The sequence below is a fragment of the Alexandromys fortis genome, unplaced genomic scaffold (genome assembly GCF_014885135.2).
Source record: "Alexandromys fortis isolate MF-2015 unplaced genomic scaffold, M_Fortis_MF-2015_v1.1 scaffold_50, whole genome shotgun sequence".
NCBI lineage: Eukaryota > Metazoa > Chordata > Mammalia > Rodentia > Cricetidae > Alexandromys > Alexandromys fortis.
Window position 1 is genome coordinate 4,122,477 of NW_026067932.1, and position 24,167 is coordinate 4,146,643.

Sequence of the window (24,167 nt, forward strand, 5' to 3'; positions counted from 1 at the left end):
TTTGCCCTGCCGATTCGGATTCGGTCCTAGAGCCCGAACAGGCTGGGCTGGGAGATGTTATGTGGTCAAAGAGGGAAGGGGGTCAGACGGAGGGGGCGGAGAGGGTTGTGGATGCAAGCTGGGTGGGATAGGAAGAGAGAGGAGGTATCGGGCAGAGTAGCCCCTGAGGATGACCAGGAAGTGTAGGAGGGGTGTCTGAGTTCCCTGTCCCGGGCTGCTGCCGTGGTCAGAAACTCACTCACCCCAGTGATGTCTCTCCTGGTGCCTGGACCGGATCTCCTTGCTGCTTGAGTGTCTCGTAAACCATAATGCCTCTTTTGAGTTAAAGATGCTTTGTTCTTTCTAGTTGTGAAATTTGCCAGAAATACCAGTTTCACCGTCTTGGCCAAATTAAAGCAAGCTTTTATTAAAATGTTAAATACTGACCAAATTCCATCTTGGTCAGGTCCATCACCTGGAAACCTTTCCAGCTGAATGGGCCAGAATGCACATGTTGGCGTGGCTTAGAAGGGCAAAACCCATAGACCAATGTACTTTCCCATGAAGCTTTGTTGTTAGTTTCCAGGAACTACAATTCCCAGAATCCCAGGATGTCACCTGGTCCTTGGGCAGGTAGGGCTGACAATTTAACTACAGGTTTAACAGTTCTGTGTGTATCACTGAAGGGGTTGAACATGTCGCTGAACCTTCTAATCTCATCTCCAAAGTAGATCTATGAACATCAGTGATTCCTCGACTCCTGTCTTTATGATGCTGCTAATTTTAAGACGAATCTTCAATGTGTGCTTCATAAGCAAGGGTCTTAGAGGGACTTAAGACTTTATTGCTTTTTATTGAAATGATGTAGGCCGCATATGTTTGTGGGTCAGGCTTTGAGATGTTTCTTGGCCTACTGGTTTTCTGAGACACACCAGGAAGGACCTCTTACCTCTCCCAAATTGGCTCCAACCTCCCTGAGAGAGAAAGCAAGGTGATTTGTTGCCTGGTAGGGTCCCAAGCATCCTGGGGAGAGGAATTTTAAGCTGTGGCATCTTTTGGGAGGGCAGGATGTGGGGCTTGTTTTGCCTCGAGGAACATTAGATTAAACTGGAGGCAGTTTGAATCTGTTGTTTTCAAACCAGCTGCTTACTCTACCCGCTAGTGCCCTGTGTCATCCAGGCCTTGAGTAAAGGCTGTGTGCCCTTGGGTCTCACCCCTCTTTCCTTGGAGCCCCTGGTTCAGCAGGAGGTTGTGACACTTCCCACTGACTAAGGTTGTAGGATCTGTTAATTTGTCAGAGGAGGAACTCACTAGAGCCACTAAAGACCTCGTGGATGAATAAAGAGGCTTAGAAGGTTTTGTTTGTGATAACAGGAGACAGTGCGGGTCAGTTCTCAGTCTCAGACAGAGAAAACATGGTGGGGAGCCTGGGCACACACAGGCCAGTCCTTAATCTGCTAATTACTGATCTTGTTAAGTTTTTTGTGAAAAGCAGAGCGGTAGAAGCAATTAGCTGGGTTGTAAAGGAGATCCTTCTGGGGAAACAAGAACAGAAAGGAAGAAAAGGATCCCTCCAGGGGGCTGGCTGGAGATTTCATTTTGAGGGTTTTTGGAGGTGACAGCTACATTGGGAAGAGGGCAGGGACTGGATGTAGCTCAGTAGGCGGACTGCTGGCCTGGCATGCCAGAAGCCCCGAGTTTGATCTCTAGCGCTTCCTAAACTGGCTATGGCAGAGCCTGCACTGATCCCAGCACCGGAGCAGCGGAGGAAGGAAGAGTAGGGGTTCAAAGTCGACCTTGGCTACTTAGTGGTTTGAGGTCAGCCTGGGCTGCAGAAGACACTTTTTCAACACACACACACACACACACACACACACACACACACACACGCACGCACGCACGCACGCACGCGCGTTAGCTATAGCAGCCAGCACCACTAATAAGAGTGCATGTTCTAGAAGGGGAGATCCTGGGAGGAAGGAGGGGAAGCGGGAGCAGTTTGGTTCTGTCCATGAACCTCTTAGCACGTCCAGCTAGAAGACAGTATCAGCTGCTGTAAATTGCTAATTATTGTTGCTTAGCCTCACACATCACCTACTAAACAGGAAAGGGGGAAACAACATAACACAGGTTTTCCAAAAATGATAACTTCCCTAACATGTTAAAATACATTTTGACATTTGCCAATATTTCTAGGGTACTTGTTCTAAGAAAACTTCCAGAACCAAGAAGCCGCAGCAGGTGCTGCTGCCGGAAAAGATAAACGAACAGCTGGCCTTGTTGGAGACACATCTACTCAAACTCACAAAGCAATGTAATGTTTTCCCCTCTTGTATCTGTTTTGCATTGTTTCTTGAAACGAGAAACTGTTTTGTTGAAAGAATTAAGATGAGATTAGTATTTGGTAAACCCTTTAAGGATTATACGGTGTGTCTACATTATACCATTAATCCTTACAACACTTTGTTAGTAAGAGCCCACTGTCTTCTACAGGTGCGCTCATGAAGATAAGGGACTTACTTAGGTTCGCATGGTTGGCTTGGACTTGGGCCTGTGTCTTTCAGCTTTAGAGTAGGTTTTTACAACCTTGGCACTCTTGTTTTTTTGGTGCAGATAGTTCTTTGAGGTGTCTTAGTTTGGGTTATTGTCACTGTGATAAAACCCCATGATCAAAGAAATTGGGAAGGAAAGGGCTTATTATTATTGGGCTTACATGTCCATATCGACCTTCTATAGTCAGATGTTCCTCTCCCGTCCTACTGTTCCCAAATTGTAGCATGAATAATTAAAGCCCAGAGACAGATATTGGGTTCAACCTGAAGATCAGACAAGCAAAACAGCCAGCCACTAGAGAACTGTTACCTCTATGAAATCTTCAGACTGAAAAAAAGCGAATTCCTGTGCACCACCACCGCTTGGCCTCTATGGAGAGCTAGCATGGCTGCTGGGATTAAAGATGTGTGTACCATTGCCAGGTCTGTATGATTGACTAGTGTGGCTGTTTTACTCTCTGATCTTCTGGCAAGTTTTATTTATTAAAACACAAATAATATACTACTCTACCAAATACCCTGTGGCCACTTCCCAGATAATTGACTCAGAGGCTTAATATTACTTATAAATGCTTGGTCAATAGCTCAGTCTTATTACTAGATAGCTCTTACACTTTAAGTTAACCCATATTTCTTATCTATACTCTGCCACATGGCAGCACCTTTGATCGCATGGCACATTTATCTCCTGTGTCTAGCTGGCAACTCTGCCCTTCTTCATCCCATCATCTTAGTTTGGCAGCCCCACCTATACTTTCTGCCTGGCTACTAGCTAATCAGCATCTTATTAAACCAAGTTGAATGGCAAATCTTTACAGTGTACAAGAGGATTATTCCATAACAATGTTCAACCTCAGAGGAAGTTAGGACAAGAACTAAAACAGGGAAGGAACCTGGAGGCAGGAGCTGCTTACTGGCTTAACTTGGTTTTGTGTAGAACCTAGGACTACCAGTACAGGATGTTGTTAACTACAGTGGGCTAGATCCTCCCCCATCAATCACTAAATAAGGAAACTGGACCTTTTTTCTACACTGTCAAGTTGACATGAGACCAACCAGAGCAGTAGGAGTGTCTCTGTCCTAGGTCCTGAAGATGTGGGCTGGCATCCCTGGGCTCTGCTCATAGGAACAGAACACACCATCCATATCTTGGTAACTGACTGGGAAGCTAACCTATTGGTGGTAGTGTTTAGGTTTTGAATTGAGCTAAAGTTTTGAATTGAGCCTAATGCTGTGTTGTTCTTATAAACTAGTAAACCTAGTTTATGGAAAGCTGTAATCATTTAATCACAAACATAAAAATATAATTTCTTAAAATTTAAAGTGTTCTAAAATGTGAATTTTTTATTCTCATATAGACAAAACTTTTATTAAAGAAATAAAATTATTACTAGCTACACAATAAGTTCAGTAACCATAAAAATGTTTTTGGGAAGTGTCTCCTATGTGTGAGATACTATTCTAAATGCATTATAAAAAATCATACAAATTCTCTATAACAACCACATAAGGAAATTGCTCTCTTTTAAAGGCAAGAAAACTGAGGCAGAGATTCTAAGTACCTCACCCCTGCCCACCAAATTTCATAGTTCAAAAGTGTCAATGTTAGACCTTAAAGCAGAGCTGGACAGGCTGGTACATACACCCTGTAGTCACGGCACTCAGGAGGCTGAGGCAGGGGGACCACAGACTCCAGGCCAGCCTGGGCTACATACTGAGTCCTTGTCTTAACACCAAGAACATGGAACTTGACACAGACAGTCTGGTTCTGGTGGCTGTGCTGCATTGTGGCTTTGGAGTGACGTCATTAAGGACGGTGAAGGGACTCTAGCATGGCATACATGGCTCTGGCAGGCCTTGTCCCTCGCCCCCATTCTCTCTGCCTTCCTAAAAAAGGTTAGATTATATTCCAGAAACCAACCACCAAGGTCCATTCCCTTCTTTGGACACTTCTGCCGGACTCATTCCTGAGACTCACCACCAAGGTCCAGCTAGCAGAGTATTTATTATGTCTCCTTTAGCTGCCCTAATTACCATGCCAATAAAAACTAAACCCTTCACCCTACAGGGCTTCCTGCTTTACCTTTATAAACCACATTTCACTCTGGGCCACCCCTGTCTCCTCTCTCTCCAGAGAGGACAAATGCCCCTGCCCCCTCCCTTGTTCCTCATCCTCTGTCTTTTGTCTTTGTCCCTTATTCCCTGCCCTTTGTCCTTCTGGCATAAGTAAATCTCCTTTGTGCTGAGAACTTGGTGTTCTGTGCTGATAATGTCCCTTCAGATGGGCTTAATATGCCTGCTAGGTCTGATGGGGGCTTCCCTACATTTTAATGGGAAGGAAAGTAGATTATTGATCTTTTCTCACACTCCGAAATATGATATATTTGATATTTTAAGGCTCATGCTTTAGTATTTAGTTGAGTGTTTCCTCTGTTTTTAAAAACTCTCTCCAAAAGATGTGTATGTTTTGGTTGTTGTGATCCAAATAGAAACCGGAATTGACTAATGTTTTTTACCCTAGTCACCTTCACTGAACTCTCTGGAGCAGAGGATCCCATCTTTCTTTACCCTGTGGTTTTGAACTGGACAGTGAAAGGCTCCATGAAGGAAGGTGAGTGATGGAACGTGGCCGTGGCCACAGGCAGGCTGCTTCTGTTGTCTGCTCGGTATCATCACACATTGAGAATAGTGCAGCCTCTGAGAAGCCTAAACAGGCGACTTGACATCTGGGAAGGCAGAGCCTCCCCAAGTGGCTTTGAAGTGAAGGGTGTCATTATGCAGCCGACAAAAAGAAGGGCCCTGGGAAATGCGGTCCTCGCTTTAAGAATTCAGCTCTGAAGAGATGCGGTTTTCTGTTTGGCTCTGAGTGACAGGTGGTTCAGATCAGGATGAGATGTGACCGGCACTTCCTTCAGACAGCCATCCATCACAAGCAGTTTCAGTTAAGTTGCTCTTAATAGTGAGGTTTTTTTTTGTAGAATAAACCAAATATTGGGTTGTGAAATACGAGTGGCTATTGAAATAAAGCAGCAGCGCATCCCACAGGTTCTCCTTCAGTGCTCACAAGCGAGAAATCTAACCAATGCGGGGCTCATCCTGGAGAAGAGCAATCCTCCCCTTCTTAGGAGCCATTAGCTGCCTGTAGGTCTCCATCTAGGGATGGGGCCTCCACCCCGTAAGATTCCCCTCACCCTTCGTGGATGTTGATTGGTGCTGTCATTGTGCAGACTGAGGTAGTGTCGTGACTTCCATGCCATACCTGGAAGACACAGTGTCACCACAGACTTCCTGGTCTTTTGCTCTTACACTCTTTCTACCCTGCTTTCCACAACGTTCTCTGAGCCTTTAGTGTAGGGGCTTTGGCATAGATATATCAGCTGGGTCGGGTACCTATGGCTAGCTGTTCTCTGCGTTTTGACCAGTTGTGACTTTCTATAATGATCTCCATCTGCTGCCAAAGGAGGCTTCTTTGATAAGGGGTGAGAGCTGCATTCATCTGTGAGTATAGTTGGTTTTTCAATACCAAATAGTCCTAAAATCATGTACATATATCAGCACTATACAGACTCACTAGGTTGTACTTACATAAAACTATTGCTGTGTGTATGTATGTGTCTGTCTGTCTGTGAACAGACATAATTTAAAAAAGGATGGCATGATTTTGATAGATAATGGAGCCCCCTCCATTCCATGGAGATAGGAGAGGGAGGGGAGAAATGGTATAATTATATTTTATTTAAAAATGAAATAAATATGTGGGAAATCCAAAAGCCCATCAGTCAGTGTGCCTGCTGTGACTAAAGATGGTTGGCCCTAGGAGCCTTTTGGCACCCATTGCCAGGGGACACTGGTAACTCTCCAATGACCTTCTTGTTTCCGTAGTCATGAAATTTAAGCAAAGACCGAGATTCCTTGAATTCTTTACACAAGTTATGCTCAAATGTATGAACGATGAAAAGTTTCAACTCGTGGTGGAGACAGCGGCTCCAGTGTTTGACTTCTTGGGAAGGTACTTGTGATGCTAGTTCTGCAGATGGAAAAGAGAGTGGGGTAAATGCAGCTGAGCTGATAGACGGAGAGGGTTTGTGTTTCCGTGGGTAACCGACTGACTAACTTTTAAAACATTGATGTAACTGAACTAAGAGCCCAGACCAGAGCACAGTCCCATCACCAACAACAAACAGACCAGTCTATTTCCATTGACCAGTATGAGTAACGGCATCTCCTTAGTCTGTAGCTCCTTCTCGTGGAAGGTTGAGAATTCAGCTTCGCACTTGCTCTGCACATGCGTCATGTGTTCACGATTCTGTCTTAATGAGAAGAGCCATTCCTTGGAGGTTTCATTGTGAAGTTCTTAGGAGTAAAATGGCTTGAATCTGCCCCTCTATTTCCTAAGGTGGAAAGATTGTCTTTACTCTGAAAGAAAATTGTAACGTCCCTTGCCAGTTATAAACAATGCCAGATACATCAAACGTGTGTTCAGATCCCTCGTCTGTCATCATGGAGTATAAACCTATCTGTTCCATCTGAGTAAAAATAACAGCAAGTAATGTGAGGTTTATTTTAAAAATGGCACCAAAAGAGGAGAGAGCCCACACAGAAGCATTCTTTCTAAAATAGGCACCTCATTTATGAAAGCCAGAACATGGGATATATGAGTATAATATTTTGAAAAGATGGAGGAGACTGTGATTCTATTGAGTGTAAGCGGCTGTGGCAATCAGAAAAGTGGTCAGAATTATAAAGCTGTATTCAGTTGAAAAACAGGTAAGACTTGTGAAAAGTAGTTGTTTTCAGTGATTGGGCAAGTTGAAAGGACCATGAAAGTCAGTAATAAATGATGATGATTATGATGATGATGATGATAATGATGATGATGATGATGATGAAAATGGTATAATGATGGTGATGATGATGATGGTGGTGATGGTGATGATGAGGATGGTGGTGATGATGGTGATGATGAGGATGGTGGTGATGATGATAATGACAATGATGATGGTAATGATGATAGCAGTAACTCTTCTAGAAGGTGAACAGGGTGAAGGGAGTCATGAGCACTATGATAGCAGCATCACAAATACCTGAGACTGGAGACTGAGCAGTGCAGCGGACTTAGTGGTAGTTGTGTAAACTCAGGTCAAGGACATGATTTTGGATATCTTCACCAATTTGGGGTGGATAATGACAGACCTAAAGAGGAAAGATACAAACGTATGTACATAATTAATAGGATAAATTTATATTTCCAACCTGTAGAGAATCAAGATATCTTTTTAAATCAACAAGAATTAAAGCTTCTAGGAGGCTAATGATAACAAGAACCCAGCCTATGAGAGGCAACCAGAGCAGCAGCTGAGGACACATCCTTAGCCTGAGAATCTTCTGCTGCTGAGAAGGAAAGATGAGCTGAAAGGAGTTCTCATTAAAGTCAAGAAATTAAAAAAGCGAATTGAAGAAAGGCATAAGAAAAAAATAAAAGCAGAAATGAATCAATTGCAAGTTGGCTTTAAGTCAGTTCAGTTGCCACAAAGGATCATTCTTTAGGAATAAGAATAAAAATTTTAAAAAATTCCATGAGGCATAATATTAAAGGAGAAACACAGGTCATGGGAAAAGAAAATATACTTTAAAATCTAGCTGAAAGTCATGATTATCTGGAAAAATTTATACAACTGAGAAAAGCGGCAGAAACATTCGGCTAGCCAAGATTTGTCCAGGACAGTTGTTTTATATTTCAAAGAATTGAATGAGCACTTTTCCTTTAGCATACAGCTTCCCCCTCAAGCCCAGTTCAGGGAGTAAACAAATAGAAAAAGTACAGATCAAGTGTACTGAGCAGTATATAGAGGCAGAAGTCCAAGGTAAATGCTAGTATGTGAGCTCAGCCTTAAAATAAAGATTGAGTAGGAGACAGGAAAATGTAATTATCATTGCTAGTTAAAGGAGCCATTAAGTGTTCTCTAAAACTTATGTGGTAAATTCAGTGATTCTTCTTGTAAAATGAAAATCAGATGATTTTCTATTAAATTAAACCCTAAACTAGGAAAGCTATTTTATCTTCTGACAATTAGCATTGTTCTGAAAGTTCTTGCCATTTTGTTAAGAAATTGGAAGTAGAGTCTTTATGCTTACCACAACACGGAGAATTAAAAACGTTTGTTAAGTGGATTCCACAGTGAAATACTCTAAATGGAGACACTGGCAAGTAATTGTTTCTTTTAGCTTAATCTAAAGATAATTAGCAAAAAAAAAACCCTGTTTCATAGTTAGATGCAAAATCAATAACTTTCCTGTATGAACTTGAAAGTTTAATGAAAAAAATCCAGTTTTTACAGAGTACATGACTGAATTGACTAGAGATTATGTGGGAGTCTTGACTATTATGAAGAAGAGACCAAGCATAATTTTACATAAGACATATGTATGTATTTTACATGATATATATAAAATTAAGAGTTGGTACCTCACTTTCTAGTCAGACACAATTTTGTAAAGGTTTCTATTATCTTAAAACTTCTTTGTTGGTTTATTACAATTTCAATATGGATTCTTTCAGGTAAATTGTAGAATGGTCTAGAATCATGAATGGTCTTTGAAAAAGAACAATGAAAGAGGATCAGACTGTCCAGTAAAGATGAAAAAGTCCTGCTTGTGAAATAATAGGCAGAACACCATTGAGACTTACTTGTTGGAGACAGATATTAATAAAAGTAAACAAAAAATGTAAAAGTCACAAAATAAATGTTAATGTTGAGGACATAACAATTTGAGAATATGATTTACCCAAACACACCATAATAATATAGAAAGCCCTCAGAGCTGCACAGAGCTGCAGGGTTGCAGGAGTGGAGGAATTCCACATGTGTGATGGATGAGGGTTGTGCTGTGCACAGACGATGATGGAGAGCACTCATCTTTGACCTCCTCTCCCTCCCACCTCTTCCTGCAATGACACAGCCACCTCCACCTTGACCGTTCGGTACTGTGAGAGGAGAAATACCAGTTTAAGGGTGCAGCTTGGAAGTGAAGGAGTCCCCATGTTCCCAGCAGTCGCTGCTCCAAACACCAGCTTGGCTGGATGAAATGTCTGCCTAAATAACTGGGGGTATTGTCAGAATTGCTGTGGCTGCGTGGGAGCCCATCCAACCAGAGGGTCCATGATCGTCTTCACAAAGACTAAAGTGAGGGGATGCGAATACTTTCAGGATAGAGATGCATGAGAGCACCTCTAGTACAGACACAGCTCTAGTACCGTGGGTGGTGGGGACATAACTGACAACCAGCATTAGTCAAAATAGCCATCCCTAGGTTCAGAGAGAAATGCTATCACAGGGGAGTAGCGGGGAGTCTGAAAGATCAGATCGGAATATCACATGTTACCCTCTGGCCACCACGTCAGCATAGCTGCTCATTTAAACACATGTGCACACACAACAGTCACACACACACACAGAGAACTTATAGTATACAAACTGTAGTATGATGTCAACCATCACTATAAACAAAAGTATGTTTTGATCATAGTGTTTTCTAAACCAGGAACTAGTTATCAAGACTCATTCAGTCATTGTCTTAACCTTGTAGCTTTGCATTTCATTCAAGTTTTTGGTTTCCATTCATCATGTTAGAACAGGATTTTGTTTTTGTAGCAAGAATTAGAAATTTCAGAAAAATGCATGCATTTTAGGAAAACTAGCTGACAGTTGTCAGTCGCAAGATCCTGAGAGGACGGTATCTGGAGAAAAGATCTGCCGGAAGCCATGCCAGGAAAACTAGGCTGAGTGCCCCTGAGGGGACCTGGAAGAAGGTTTAGCCAATGGCAGTGGTGGTTGGGAGTTCCTGCAGGAGGGAACTCAAAAGACTGAAGCAGATCAGAGGCAGGACAGTTTGTCTGGAGCCACTGTGATGTGGCTTTTGTCTTGATAGTGGAGGGAAGTAGCTGTAGATCATTTTCAGTCCAGTCCCATCCACCTATGCCCTACTTTCAGCTCTTCCTTTTCCCCTGTGGACACCCGCCCTCGTCACAAGTTTTCAGTGTGAATGACAGTGTCCTGTTAAGAGGCCAGCTGCCCTTCATGCCCAGGGGTCCTCACCCAAGTGAAGCACGGAGCAGGCTGTCTGGGCACCCTCCTTCTTCACAGTTTCAGTGACAGCGTTAATTAGAGATTTAGGACTCTGAGATTCTTGTCACCTCCAGCTTCTGCCTATTTTTGACTTTTTCTTTTTGTGTGTGGATTAGGAGAAATGAGTCCCTCATTGGAGTAAAACGGTTAAGATGCAAGGACGCCCTCTTTTGTAAGAAGGCAGCCAAGTTGTCTCCCAAGACGTATAAAGCCATAGTCATCGAGATTGTAAGAGTAAGTTTTAATAATTAATAAAATGAATGAAGATTAATAAATATATTACTAATATATTGATAACATTGAAGATAATATATATCTAGAGATTGTTGATTATATCTTGTTAGAATATGAAAGAGAAAGAAATACCAGTAGGCATAATTTTATAAGTTCTTAATAAAGTTAAATAAATTTAATAAACTTAAAATAAGTTCTTAAATAACCATATAGATGTTCTCATAATCAGATATTTTTGTCTAAAGGATCTTTTTACTTTTTATAGCTACTTATTTACTTTTACATGTATGGGCATTTTCTCTGCATATATTTCTGTGTTCCATGTATGCACCCGGTGCCCACAGAGGCCAGATGAGGGCCTAAGGTCCCCCGAACTGGCGTTAGAGATGATTGTGAGCCAACATGTGGATGCTGGGAATCAAACTCAGGTCCTCTGAAAGATCAGCAAGTGACCTTTGACCTCTACTGCTGGACCATCTCTCCAGCCCCCTGATAGTGGTTTTCATTAAAGGATGTAGGAAAGCCAGTATGTTTCAAGGTCAGAAGATAAGCATCACATTGTGGGGAGGTAATCCCTTTATGTTCCAGTTTTGACTTGTAACATCTATTCTCTTTTCCATGAAGAGCATAGACGGGCTACAACGCAGAAAAAGGAAGAAAAAGGAAACTCTCAAAGATTTCTTTTTCAAGAATCCCTCCATTTTTGAACTGTCGGAGCAGGAAAGGTATCGATGAATTGTCAGCATTATTACGTGATGCTTACTCCCTGCTGGGCACTGATTTGGGTATTGGGGATATACGGGGGAGGGGAGACCAGATATGATGCAATAATCAAACCCAGTGGGTTGCACTCACAAAGAAGACGTGAAAGTGTGTGTGTATGGGGGGGGGGATTGAAGAAAACAACTCTAGTGGGAGGGGGAGGGAGACGAGAGAGGTCATGCAGGACCAAATGGCTGAAGTTCATTATGTAAATGTCTGAACGTGTCAAGCAGCAACAGCGGGAAAACATCAGTGTTTTCAAGGCACTTACAAATGCTAGAAGTGCAGTAACCTACACAAATCAGAGACAGCTATGAATAGGCTATCCTGTGGAGTGTTGGCTACAGAGCCGCTGGTGGCCACCAGGAGTCCAGAGCAAGTTACAAATGGCTTTTTATCTTCAGAGGACAGAAGTTTAAAAAGAAATTTATTTTTATTTCATGCATATGAGTGTTTTGCCCTCACATATGTGTGTGCACCATGTGTGTGCAGTGCCCATGAAGGTAGGAAGAGGGGACACTGAAACTAGAGTCACAGACGGCTGAGTGCCATGGGGGAGGTGCTGGGAACTGAACCCGGGTCCTCTGGAGGATCAACCAGTGCCCTCAAATGATGAGCCATATTTCCCCCTAAATGACAGTCTCTTTTAGATGGCGCCATCTGTTGGGTCATCTGTTATCTAACTGACACCTTTGTTATTTACTGACTATTCATGGATTTAGTTTTGGGACCTCTTCTCTGTCCCATGAATCTGTTTACCTGTTTTCTGAATCAGTAACCTGCTATTGTAATTACTTTGGCTCTCAAGGAAACTTACTGTCTGATAGGAACCATCCCTTCAGTGTTGTTTTCCTTCACTCAGGTCTTGAATAATCTTCTCCGAAATAGTTCACACTAGCTTGCTGTGTAACAGGAAGAATTCTATTGTGAATTTGAAAGGAGAATTGAATATATATGCCAGCTCGGGAAATTTTGTTTGGTTTCTTTGCAACGCCACATCTTTCTTGTAGAAGACAGACTGCATCTAAAGATCTTGTAATTTTTTTGATACATTGGGTGGTTTTTCCCCAGATGTGTTGATATATAAAGCACTATTTTTGCATGGATTTTAAAATTACTTTCTGAATTCTGATAGTCTTTGAATAGAGATATACTAGAATCCTGGTATTTAGATGGTTTACATGGCTTGATCCTTTACTCCTGGGCTCAGGTCTGTCTGTGTGGATGGTCCAAAGGTCTGATTCATTCTTCTCTAGTGTTTAAGCCTCTGGTTTCTTTTTTTCGTTACTGACAGGCTAAGACCTCAAGTATAATATCGAAAATCCTGTGATATGGACATTCTTATAACATGTACATTAAGATACTTTTTTCAGATAATTGAAGATTTGTATGCATTTTAAGAGACAGACCTGAGAAGCTCTTTACCTAGTTTCCAAGGGACTGTGACTCCTTAGAGTATCACAAACAATCCAATGACTTTCTTTAGAATATAGCAACTTTATGTGAATCCATACATGTCTCTCTCTGTATATATGTTTAGTTCTGTAGGACATGTGTGGCCATCACCACCATGGTGATAGGTCTCGTTGTTAGGGTGCAATTCAATATTAGGTTGCGCTCTCTACTTTGTGCACTTGTGAACTGGCTTGTCTGCACTGCAGGATGTGCCCTGTCCTCCTGCTCACTTCCTGGACTCTTGTCTTCTAGTGGAGGTCCTGTGGGCTCTCTTTAGCTCTTGAGGAGAACTGCCCCCCCATACAATGACAGGATTCATTTTGTTTTGACAACAACACTTGAAATTTTCAGAATAATCATTTAAAAGATTCATGGTTTTGGTAGAAAAAGTAACCTATTACAACAACAGAAAGCCCAGAAGCCTGACTTAAAGGACCTTTGTTAACCAAAATTCATATATTCAGAACTGAACAATAATGTCAAGTGTGTGTATCAGAGGGAAGTGTAGGTAGAGGTCATGACAGTAGAAAGGTGTCCAAGAGAGGAGAAAGGGGGGCTTACAGGAAGAGGGTGGGGAGGGTATTGGGCACATGTAATAGAAAAGTTGAAAAGGGAATTACTGGGGTTGAAGGGTACAGTGGGGGGCAGGGAGAGTCGGGAAAGAGGCAGGTATGAGATGGCAACTGATACCAAGTATGTATAAAAATGCAGAAAGGAAAATGATTGTTCTAATTTAAAAAATGCATTCATTCCTTCTTCATTCTGCAGCTATCTGATAATTCTAATATTTGTCTTCCTCCCTCTGTTTATTCCTCCTTTCCCTATTATTTGTGTGTGTGTGTGTGTGCACGCGGTGTGTTGATTCAGATTCAGAACATATCTTAGGAAGCACAAACTCTCCATTATCAACAATGCAGCTTGAAACAGGATAGCCTGGAGGCCTTAATGAACAGAGATAGGAGGTCTGGCTGAACCCTAGGCATCTAAAACAGGTGCAGACAGAAAACAGTAATTTCTAATAGATTCACAGGTGATGGTGATTTTGCTGATCTTGATTAGAGGGACTGTGATAGGGCAGGATATTTTGACCTGCCCTGGTTGGACCTGATTTCTGTCTGTCTGTTTATCCATCCATCTGCCTACATACCTGTTTACCATCTATCTTTCTGTCTGTCTCCCTGCATGCATGCCTGCCTATCTATCTATCTATCTATCTATCTATCTATCTATCTATCTATCTATCTATCTATCTATCTATCTATCTATCTATCTATCTATCTATCTATCTATCACTAGTGTGTGTGTATCTGTGTATGTGTGTATTTGTTAACCTTTTAAATGTATGTCACAAAGAATGGTGCTGACCAATGGGACAAGGTTATTAGATGCTGTACAAAATAGACTGTTTTGAAGAAACAAAGTGATGCCCATAAACAACTAGTTATAAACATAGTTAAGCTACTTGGATAGTTTTTTTTTTTTGGGTGTGCGTACATGAGATATTTTGTCCTGATCCTCCATTAGAGGGTCAGAGGTTGACATTGAGGGTCTTCCTCAATTGCTCCTTACTTCAGTTTTTGAGTCACGGTCTCACTGGGTTTGGAGCTTGCTGATTAGCTAGACTGGTTGGCTGTCACCACCTCCCATGTTGGAATTACAGCTGTGTGCCACCACAGCCATCTTTCAGTGTGGATTCTGGGAATCCAGACTCATGCCTTTGTGACTGCATAGCAAACAGTTTACCAAGTGATCTATAGGAATGATCTTTGAAAAGATTAAATGTATGCTATCTTTTAAAAATTTGAACTGTCAGGCTGGAGAGGAGGCTCAGTGCTTAAGAGCACTGACTGCTCTTCCAGAGAACCTGTCTCACATGTTTGTTATTCTAGTTCCAGGGTACCTGAAACCCGTGACAAAACACCAATGATAAACAAATTAAAAAACTTGAACCATTATAATGCTTTGAAGGCAGAGGCAGGAGGGTGGAGAGGTCAAAGCTAGCCTGGGCTACATAGTGAGATCCACTCTCTGAAATCAAAATCAGACTCAATTATGAACTATTAAATACAGGTTGGATATTTTCCCCTCTTAGTGTATTGAATTTGTTCATTTTGGAGGTTATTTCTTCTACATTTGATTGAAATTTTATTTCCTGTAGAGTCTAACTAATGTTAGGCAAAATCTTGCTCCATTGTTTTTTTTCCCCTTAAGGATGGATGTAGAAAAATGAAGTTGTTGTTTATATTGAAAAAAAAAACTGATCAATAGGAACATTGCATAGCTGTGTAATCCCAGTGGCCTTTTGATTATGGAAAAACAAAGCCCTTGTCTGAACTGAAATGTAAGAGACTCTTGAAGGCAATTAAGTAGTGTCCCTGTCCCCTGTGCTTCCCCTTGCAGCCTTTCTGCCACACTATTTTCTATTTTGAGAACTGAGGAAATGATAAATGAGCCAAACATTTGCACAAGGATAATCAAGTGATGTCATGGTATATTCTGTACAAATTGGAACCCTCCTTCTTCCTTTTCCTCCTCCTTCTTTTTTTTTAATTTTTATTTTTTTTAAAGTTTTTTGAAACAGGGTTTCTCTGTGTAGCCTTGTCTGTCCTGTAACTTGCTCTGTTGGCCAGGCTGGCCTTTGAACTCAGACAGCACCTGCCTCTGCTGCCCAAGTGCTAGGATTAAAAGTGTGTGACACCACCTCCCAGCTGGAATAATTTTTCTTTATTTAGTGTTTATTTAAAAATTTTTAATTTTTTGTATAACTCAAACCATCTTTTTCCCTTGGCAGAAACAAAAGAACGGATGTTAAAAAAATGGCATACCGAAGCCTGACAGATAACTTGAATCCCATAATATTAAATTATGTCAAAAGAAAGCGGTTTCACCAAATACTTCTTGAAGAGCTCCCTTGGAGAGCACAGATGAACCTGTATCTGGCTAGTGCACACTTCCACTTGTTTTTACTGAAGCTGGCCGAGCGCACGAAGATGAGGTTCAGCTCTTCGCATTCTAATGTCAGGTATGGAATGATACTGGGAAGTCCACCCCGTTTATATCATGAACAGGAACTATGCACTTGAATGCCCGAGGTGTCAATTTAGCAATGTTTCCAGGACGGTGTACTGTATTTTCCATTTTGTTATAATGGTTTCTTTGCCAAACAAATGCTCAGTCATGGCTCATGTGGTGCTCATTTGCCAACCTTTCGAATAAGCTTATTGTATAGCTTCTAGTGCAAGGGTAACTCCATAACAGTGTTGATATTAGCAGGCATCATGTCACCATTACTTTCATTCAGAGGTATATTTGAAGCCTGCAAAAACAGAAATCAGATTTTCTTTTCTTTTTTCTTTTTTAAGTGATAAGATTTTTAATGTGGTATTTGTGTCATGAATTTAGCAGGCAATTTCAGATTTTATTCTGTACCTTTGGCTAAGTACTGAGGTAGATAAAAATAGAGGATTATACTAAGGAATGCTAGATATCTGTTGCAAAGGTGATAAAAAGTCTTCCATCCAAAAGATGCTTGCCAAAGAACTCTTCCATGCAGGGCTGTGAGCTAAATGCCATGAGTATGTAAAGACAGACAATCTATATGTCTATATCTACATCTACATCTATATCTATATCTATATCTATTTATCTATGCCTGATAGTGTTGATAAGCACCCATACATAACTCTATTTGTTGGTAGATGGTCAAGCACATTTAAATTCTTTGTTACAACTTGGTGGCTTTCTTTTGACTTGACTTTATAGGAAGGAGTTCGAGGAGATGGTATCCCTGGATGTTGATGGATGGCAAGGTTTAGAAGTAACCAGCCAGAGAAGTAGGCATTCTTGGTAGTTGGAATAGCATAAGTCAAGAGTCCAGGTGGGAAACAGGACAAGAATCCCAAATCGTCTGACGAGAATCTAGGGCATCTCAAAGAGGTGGTGAGAAATAGGAATGTCAGTGGGTACCAAGCCATGAAGGGTTTTCAGTTTGTGTTCATTTGAGCTTTGTGTCTCATATGGCAGGAGATTATTAAGGATTTTTTAACAAGGAGTGTTCTTGGCTACACACGAAATGGGTTGGCTGGAGGAAAGACTGGAGAGCGGATGTGAACTAAGAAGGTTGTTTATTTCAGTAATCCAGTGAGGCAAAGAAATGCAGCCTCGGATCACAGATGAACTTGGCCCCTTCTTTGGTTTCTCCAGAAGTTCCGTTAGAACCCTTGGAAGACTAACCTTTGCAAAATCGCTACATTCAAGTGGTCAGCCAGCTGGGCATGATGGCTACAGTTATAGTACTGGGGCTAGGGAGGGAGGATGGCAATAGCCTAGGCCACAGGGTGAGTCCAGGGTCAAAGAAGCGATCGTAGGCTTGGTAGCACGGTCCATTGCAGTATTGAGACAGGGTTGCTTGGTATCCTCTGCATACCAAGATGGCTTCTTCAAGTTTCCTTATCATGTGTCATCAACTTTGCCTGATGGCAACACAAGAAAGCAGTCAGTGGTGAAAGTTAGGCTGGGGGTGATTTGCTGCTGCCAGCTTTGATTTTATTACCATTATTAGTGGGTGCTTGGCATTTCTATTTGTAAGATTGCATAGTGCTCAGACTTTGTTGATGTATTTATTGTGCTAGACAGTGTTGATGTATTTATTGCCTGTATATAGTCATTGTACTTATTGTATATAGTTTTCTTATATTAGTTAAAGCCTTTTTATTTTTGACAAAAAGGGGGGAAAAGAAAAATGGTTATGGACATATTCTGAGCAGGAGGTATCTTCACTGAATTGTACTTAAATTGTGTGATTTTATTATTTTAGTAGTCTTTATTTATTGCACTAGTAACGATTAAAGCCAGGGCATTATACTTATTAGGCAACTGGTCTACCACAGAGCTGGCGCTCCAGCCCAACATAAATTATTGCTGTTGAACTCAAAGCAAGTAGAGACCTTATTCTCATCTTCAAGAATCCTTTTAAGGAATGGTACAGTAAGTGCCTAACAATATAGTTACATTATATAATCTCTACAGTGTGTGGTAAGGTGCTGAGGGCTGATTACCTGCCAAGAGAATTTATGGTCTAAAATCATAACTACTAATGGTTTAAAAATAAAAACTGGCTGTATTTAAGAGAGTTTAGTTTTGGTTAGCTGCTTATGTTGTTTTTCATCATACATATGAATTTATATATGACATTATATATATTTATATATTATGTATATTATTTATATAGAGATACAATTTATTTTTGGCTCCCTTTACAGTTTCCGATCATGTGACCCTAATCTCTTCTCACTGTACCATTGTGGAATAATATTACCAACCACAAAGCTGACTGTAGACAGCTACCAAGCAATGCTGGATGTCCTGATGGCCTCTAAAAAAAAGAAGACCAACCAACCCACAGGTAAAGAAAGTGTGCTTATTGACAGCTGTATTAATTGCCTCTAAGTTTTTATTCACTAACATAAATATAAGAATATCACACACACACATACGTGCTTGTGGAAAGAGAGACATGTCATTTCTAAAAGCCCAGCAGTTTAGTTGTGTTGGTGAGTTTTGGTAATCACTTTGTGTGACTTTAACAAGTTAATCACTTTGCGTGACTTTAACAAGTAAGTATTTAATGTTCCACCATAAATCATTTTGAACACTCGGCAAATATAATTCTCTTTTGCTAAGTATTTGACAAACTCTGGCTGCTCAAGCTAGAGAAAGACTTGCTAGCAGGTAAGATATCTTAGTGAAAGTCACTTTTCAAATAGATTCTATCAGTGGCCTGATATTGACAGGCACAAATACAGTCTTGGTAGCTGATGTTGTACTTGAGACAGTCCACTGTTGCCCTACAGGCTCCCTTTTGTACCTTCTGTGAAAGTCCACTTCAAGGAAAATGAAATAATATTATGCTTGCAGGACAGGAAGACCTGTTTTGGGTCCAGTTTGTACAGTTCTGGGTGGTGGAGACATAACAGGCATAGAGGTCTTTCTATCTGGATGCTGCACTGACTCTTGCCTATCAAATTTGGTTAATTTTAAACCCTTGTCTGTAAAGATGATAGAGCCTGGAAGACTATTTTTAACCAGCAGGTTTTTCTATCTTGACTTCTACCTATTTCACAAATAAAAACGTGTTTCTAGTATCTTGATACTATTAAAAATTCATGTATGCATATTTTCATTCTGGCATTAAAATATGATGCTGCATGTATGGATGTGCACCATGTGTATGTATAATGCCAGTGGAGGCCCAAAGAGGGGATTTCATCCCCCGGGACTGGAGTGGCAGGTGATTGTAAACCTCCGTGTGGGGCTAAAAATTGAGCCCAGGTTCTCTGGAAGAGGAGTTAGTGCTCCTGACCTCTGAGCCCTCTCTCAGATCCTTTAATGCTGTCGTTTAAGCAAGGTGGACTTTCTTGCTGATCAGGGTGCTCAGTAGCTAGTTAAATTGCCTTGGTAGTATTGGTTCCCAGTGAGGTATTCAACGTGCTTTGGATTCTTCTAGGTGCAGATCTGTTCCCATATATCATATAACGTATGAAATTCCAGGGACATAACATCTGATTTATTTATTTATTTATTTATTTATTTATTTATTTATTTATTATAAATCAATCAACATATATGCCTTGTCTCTAGCTTCAACCCACTGTGATATTGGAGAAATGGTGTGGGAAGTCCTTCTGTCTCTGTGTTGCTTTTATTGGTTAATGAATAAAGAACTGCTTTGAGCCTATGGCAGGGGAGAACAGAACTAGGCGGGGAAAGCTAGGCTGTATGCTGGGAGAAAGGGCGGAGTTAGAGAGATGCCATGTAGCTCCCCACCAGAGACAAATGCCAGAACTTTAGCTGGTAAACTACAGTCTCGTGGCCTTACACAGATGAATAGAAATGGGTTAAATTAATATGTAAGAGTTAGCCAATAAGAAGCTAGAGCTAAGGGGCCTAGCAGTGATTTAATTAATACCGTTCCTGTGTGATTATTTTGGGGCTGAGTGGCTGGGCAACAACAAGAATCTCCCTCCTTACAACAGAGACAGGACATTAGAGTTGAACTGTTTAGTGACCATATGGGAGAGGAGACAAGTGGCAGGCAAAACACTTCTGGATTGATTGATGTCACCTCAGCAGAGGAATGAGTGGCCACGGTGCTACTCTCTCAAGAGCGCACAGGTCCTGGGGATGACTGGGAAGACTGAAGGACATTGGCCTCTGTCACAATGCTTCCTAACCCCTGTTCACACCTTTCATTGCCTTGCTCCCTTGGCCCCCAACTTAGCCCAAAGTGTTCTTCTCTGCTTCGCCACAGGGGGGTAGCCATGCCTGCCGACCTCAAACTGATAAGTGCCCCTTTCTCTAGAAACCTCCCCTGGTTGGTTGTGTCTCTGATTATCCCATTCCTTCTCCAAATTTATGTGACATGGTCATGTGTTACCATTACACAACATACACCATCTTTGTTGGAATGTAATGAGGGTTTTATGCTTTGTATCTTTTTTTTCCCCTGGGTAATGTTTTTTGACAGCATTGTGATTTATTTTTGGAATGCAGATATTGAAGATTTTTCTGCGTTTTGGAATTCAAAAAGTGAAGAGAATGTTTCCAAGATAAAAACAAATACACTTTCTGAATCAGAATCTCAAGTTGGCATTTGTATTAATGCCAGAGAGAAGGATCGAGCCCTGAACTGGGGACTGGATCATTTTATGAAAATCTTCTCGTGTTCCAGGAGAGCAATGGTAACACAGTCATTTCCTTTTTCCTCCAGTGGACCAGACGTGAGGTCCACCTCTAAACCTGGATGTGTGAGATGCGTTCACTTACTGCATGCAGCCTTCACCTTGCTAGGTTTTGCCTCAGCCAGTTTTGAGGTTTGCTGGCTATGTGTTGTCTGGCTGTGCGGGTCATCTTTTTAGCTGTCACCTTTGCACCCAGAACCCCCTTGGTGACCCTTGTTGCCCCAAGGATCCTGTGATGATGTGTGCACCTTGACTGCTTTCCTGCAACAAGCAGGAAGTGGGATTCTTTTGTGATAATATTGGGCATGTCTCCAGTGTTGCCGTGACTAGTGGGGTGCCGTAACCTCTCTTTCCTCTAGCGCAAGGGAAGATTAATGATGCAGGCTGTGAAAACTCCTCTTGTCTCAACTTCCTGAAACCTCCTAATTTTATCAGCCATTTATGTGCATTTATGTCAATGCTTCTCTCTCTCTCTCTCTCTCTCTCTCTCTCTCTCTCTCTCTCTCTCTCTCATGTGTGTGTGTGTGCGTGCGCGTGCACACATGAGTGCCTGTGAGTGTGTGTGTATGTGGTATATGTGCACATGTGGGTGCAGGCGTGTGTATACAGAGGCCAGGTGAGGACAGTTGCTGTCCTGTATGATTCTGTCGTTCAGTGCTTTATGCTGTCATAGAATCTCTCACTAAACCTTGAGCAAGCCCCAGTGATCCTCCTGCCTCTGGCAACCCCACCAGTACCCCAGTGCTATGGTTACAGGTACAGTCTACATATTCTGTGGCGATGCCTGGCTCTTTATGTGGGTCCTAGATGTTGTAGGAGCCGCGGGCCTGCTTTTCGTCCCACCCGGCTCCCTCACAGCTAGCTTTACACCAGAAATAACAACACACAAACTGTATTCTTTTAAACACTGCTTGGCCCATTAACTCTAGCCCTTACAGGCTAATTCTCATATCCCGATCAACACATCTCTAATAATCTGTGTAGCATCAGTCTTACCGGGAAAGATTCAGCATTATCTGACCTGGCAGCTTGCTTCATGGCGTCTGCCTGGGAGAGGGGAGCATGGCCTCTGAGCTCACTTCCTCTTCCTCCCAGCATTCTGTTCTGTTTACTCCTCCCACCTATGGTTTAACCTATGAGGCCAAGCAGTTTCTTTATTACTTAACCAATGACCTTCCTCCATCACCTAGAGATTTGAACACAGGTCCTCAGGCTTACACAGAAACCATTCTTTTGTTGTTGTTTTGGTTTTTCGAGACAGGGTTTCTCTGTGGTTTTGGAGCCTGTCCTGGAACTAGCTCTTGTAGACCAGGCTGGTCTCGAACTCACAGAGATCCGCCTGCCTCTGCCTCCCGAGTGCTGGGATTAAAGGCGTGCGCCACCACCGCCCGGCTTACAGAAACCATTCTTACCTCCTGATCCATCTCTGCAGCCATCACTTGCACCTTAACTGCTGAGTCACCTCTCCAACTCCTGCTTTATTTAAAATAAAATAGATTTCCCCCTGAAATTCCATGCTTGTGTATCTTCCTACTGTTGGACTTCTCTTGTAAACTTGAGCAGCAGGAAGGAGGACCAGTTGCCCTTGCTCACTGCTATATCCACAGCACCTATAATAATGGAATTTGGGGATTCTGGCTATGAATTTGCAAAGCTTACTTTTTTTCTTAGTGGATTGAGGACCATGGGAAGGTTAGCTCAGGCTGGAGCACTAGCATATACACGCCTCCCTGGTTGACAGACTCAGACCAGCTCATGTCACAGTGCTGAGAATGGGAGTGGCACATAGCAGATGTTTGCAGATAAAAAGTCCAATTTCCCAGCCATCTATAAAGCTTGAAACTCTGCGGTACTGATTGTGATGTTTGTCTTAGGTTCTTGCTTATCGTGGTGGCTATTGGACTTTACTGCAAAACTGCTGTAGGGCATTCTGGAACTTTGTCCAGGAGCTGCAGATACTACTGAAGCAGGCCATGGACAACTACAAAACCTTTCCGATTAGCCAGGATGGCTTTCTCTGCATCTGCGTGCTGCCGTTCCACCTGGGTGCGGAGCTACTTATTGACATGTTAATAAGGCTGCAGAGCACCAATTCCGTCAAGGTGAGGGCACTTGGGTAATTATTTTTATTGTATCCAATTAAAAATATCTTTTATCGCGAAGCTTGGGATAAGTAGAAATTGATATTTTTCTTGTGTTCCCATTTGGTTTGTCTGTTTTTCATTTGCTTCTCATTATAATTTTGTTCACAGCACATAACTTGCATTAATGTTAATTAAAAATACCTTAGCCTGAAAATCCAGTTTGTTTGAAGGGAAGAGAAAGAAATCCTTACTGAATTTCATCTCCTGTATGAATTGATTTAGGTGTATTTAATCCATGCAGAAGCCAAGCCTCTCAGGTTACCCCTCTCCCAGTGGTCTATCTGGCCCTATTCTATTTCTCCAGGTGCTAAGACTTGTATCTGCTGAAAATCTATCACACCATTATTAGATTATGGAAATAAAATAAAAACAATATAACATGTGAAACCATAAACATATTGAAAATTAGCAAACTCCTAATCACATTGAGATATAACATTATAACACTTTGAGGGAAAGTATCTAATAACAATATCATGAAAGACAAAGCTTGTAAATAAGATTAAACTATTTATACTGAGGGTTCCAATATGAACTTTAAGTGAGGTATGATCATTTAAGAATGTATGCTGTAATCCATGGTGTAGATGATAGCAACAAAAAAAGATAGCTGAGAAGCTAATAAAGTAAGACTAAATAATAACCCAGAAGGATGAGAGAAAGAGCAGAGGGCCAAAACATACAAAGGACAAATTGAAAACCAAATATTGTCATGGTCTGAATGAAAATGGCCCAATGGGTTCATAGGGAGTGGCACTATTTGAAAGGATTAGGAGGCGTGGTCTTGTTGGAAGAGGTGTGTCACTGGCAATTGGCTTTGAGGTTTTAAAAAGCCCATTCCAAGTCCAGAGTTTTGCTCTTTCTGCTGCCTGCAGATCCAGATGTAGAACTGTCAGCTCCTTCACCAGCACCATGTCTGCCATGCTGATAAAGAACTAAACCTCTGAAACTGTAAGCAAGTCCCCGCAATGATGTGTTTTCCTTTATATGAGTTGTCATGGTCACGGGGTTTCTTCAATAGAACACAGCAATAGAACACTGACTAAGACAACTATTAAAACTAACTCAGACATAGCCATACCTATATTAAATGTAAGTTGGCTAAACAGCATAATTAAAAGGCACAGATTGTTTGGGTAGAAAAAAGACACATCTGTTTCTTCATAAGAGAAACAA

The 24,167-nt window shown here is 41.6% G+C and overlaps 1 protein-coding gene across 1 annotated transcript in view; it reads left to right on the forward strand.

Moving 5' to 3' along the window:
* Cfap54 (cilia and flagella associated protein 54) overlaps positions 1-24,167 on the forward strand; it is a 251,916-nt gene that overhangs the window by 93,914 nt on the left and 133,835 nt on the right. Inside the window, exons 28-36 of the mRNA XM_050145787.1 lie at positions 2,176-2,293; positions 5,053-5,142; positions 6,414-6,540; positions 10,774-10,891; positions 11,516-11,616; positions 15,900-16,130; positions 18,370-18,512; positions 20,660-20,847; positions 22,722-22,949. Coding sequence (XP_050001744.1) covers positions 2,176-2,293; positions 5,053-5,142; positions 6,414-6,540; positions 10,774-10,891; positions 11,516-11,616; positions 15,900-16,130; positions 18,370-18,512; positions 20,660-20,847; positions 22,722-22,949 — 1,344 coding nt within the window. The remainder of the gene's footprint in view (positions 1-2,175; positions 2,294-5,052; positions 5,143-6,413; positions 6,541-10,773; positions 10,892-11,515; positions 11,617-15,899; positions 16,131-18,369; positions 18,513-20,659; positions 20,848-22,721; positions 22,950-24,167) is intronic.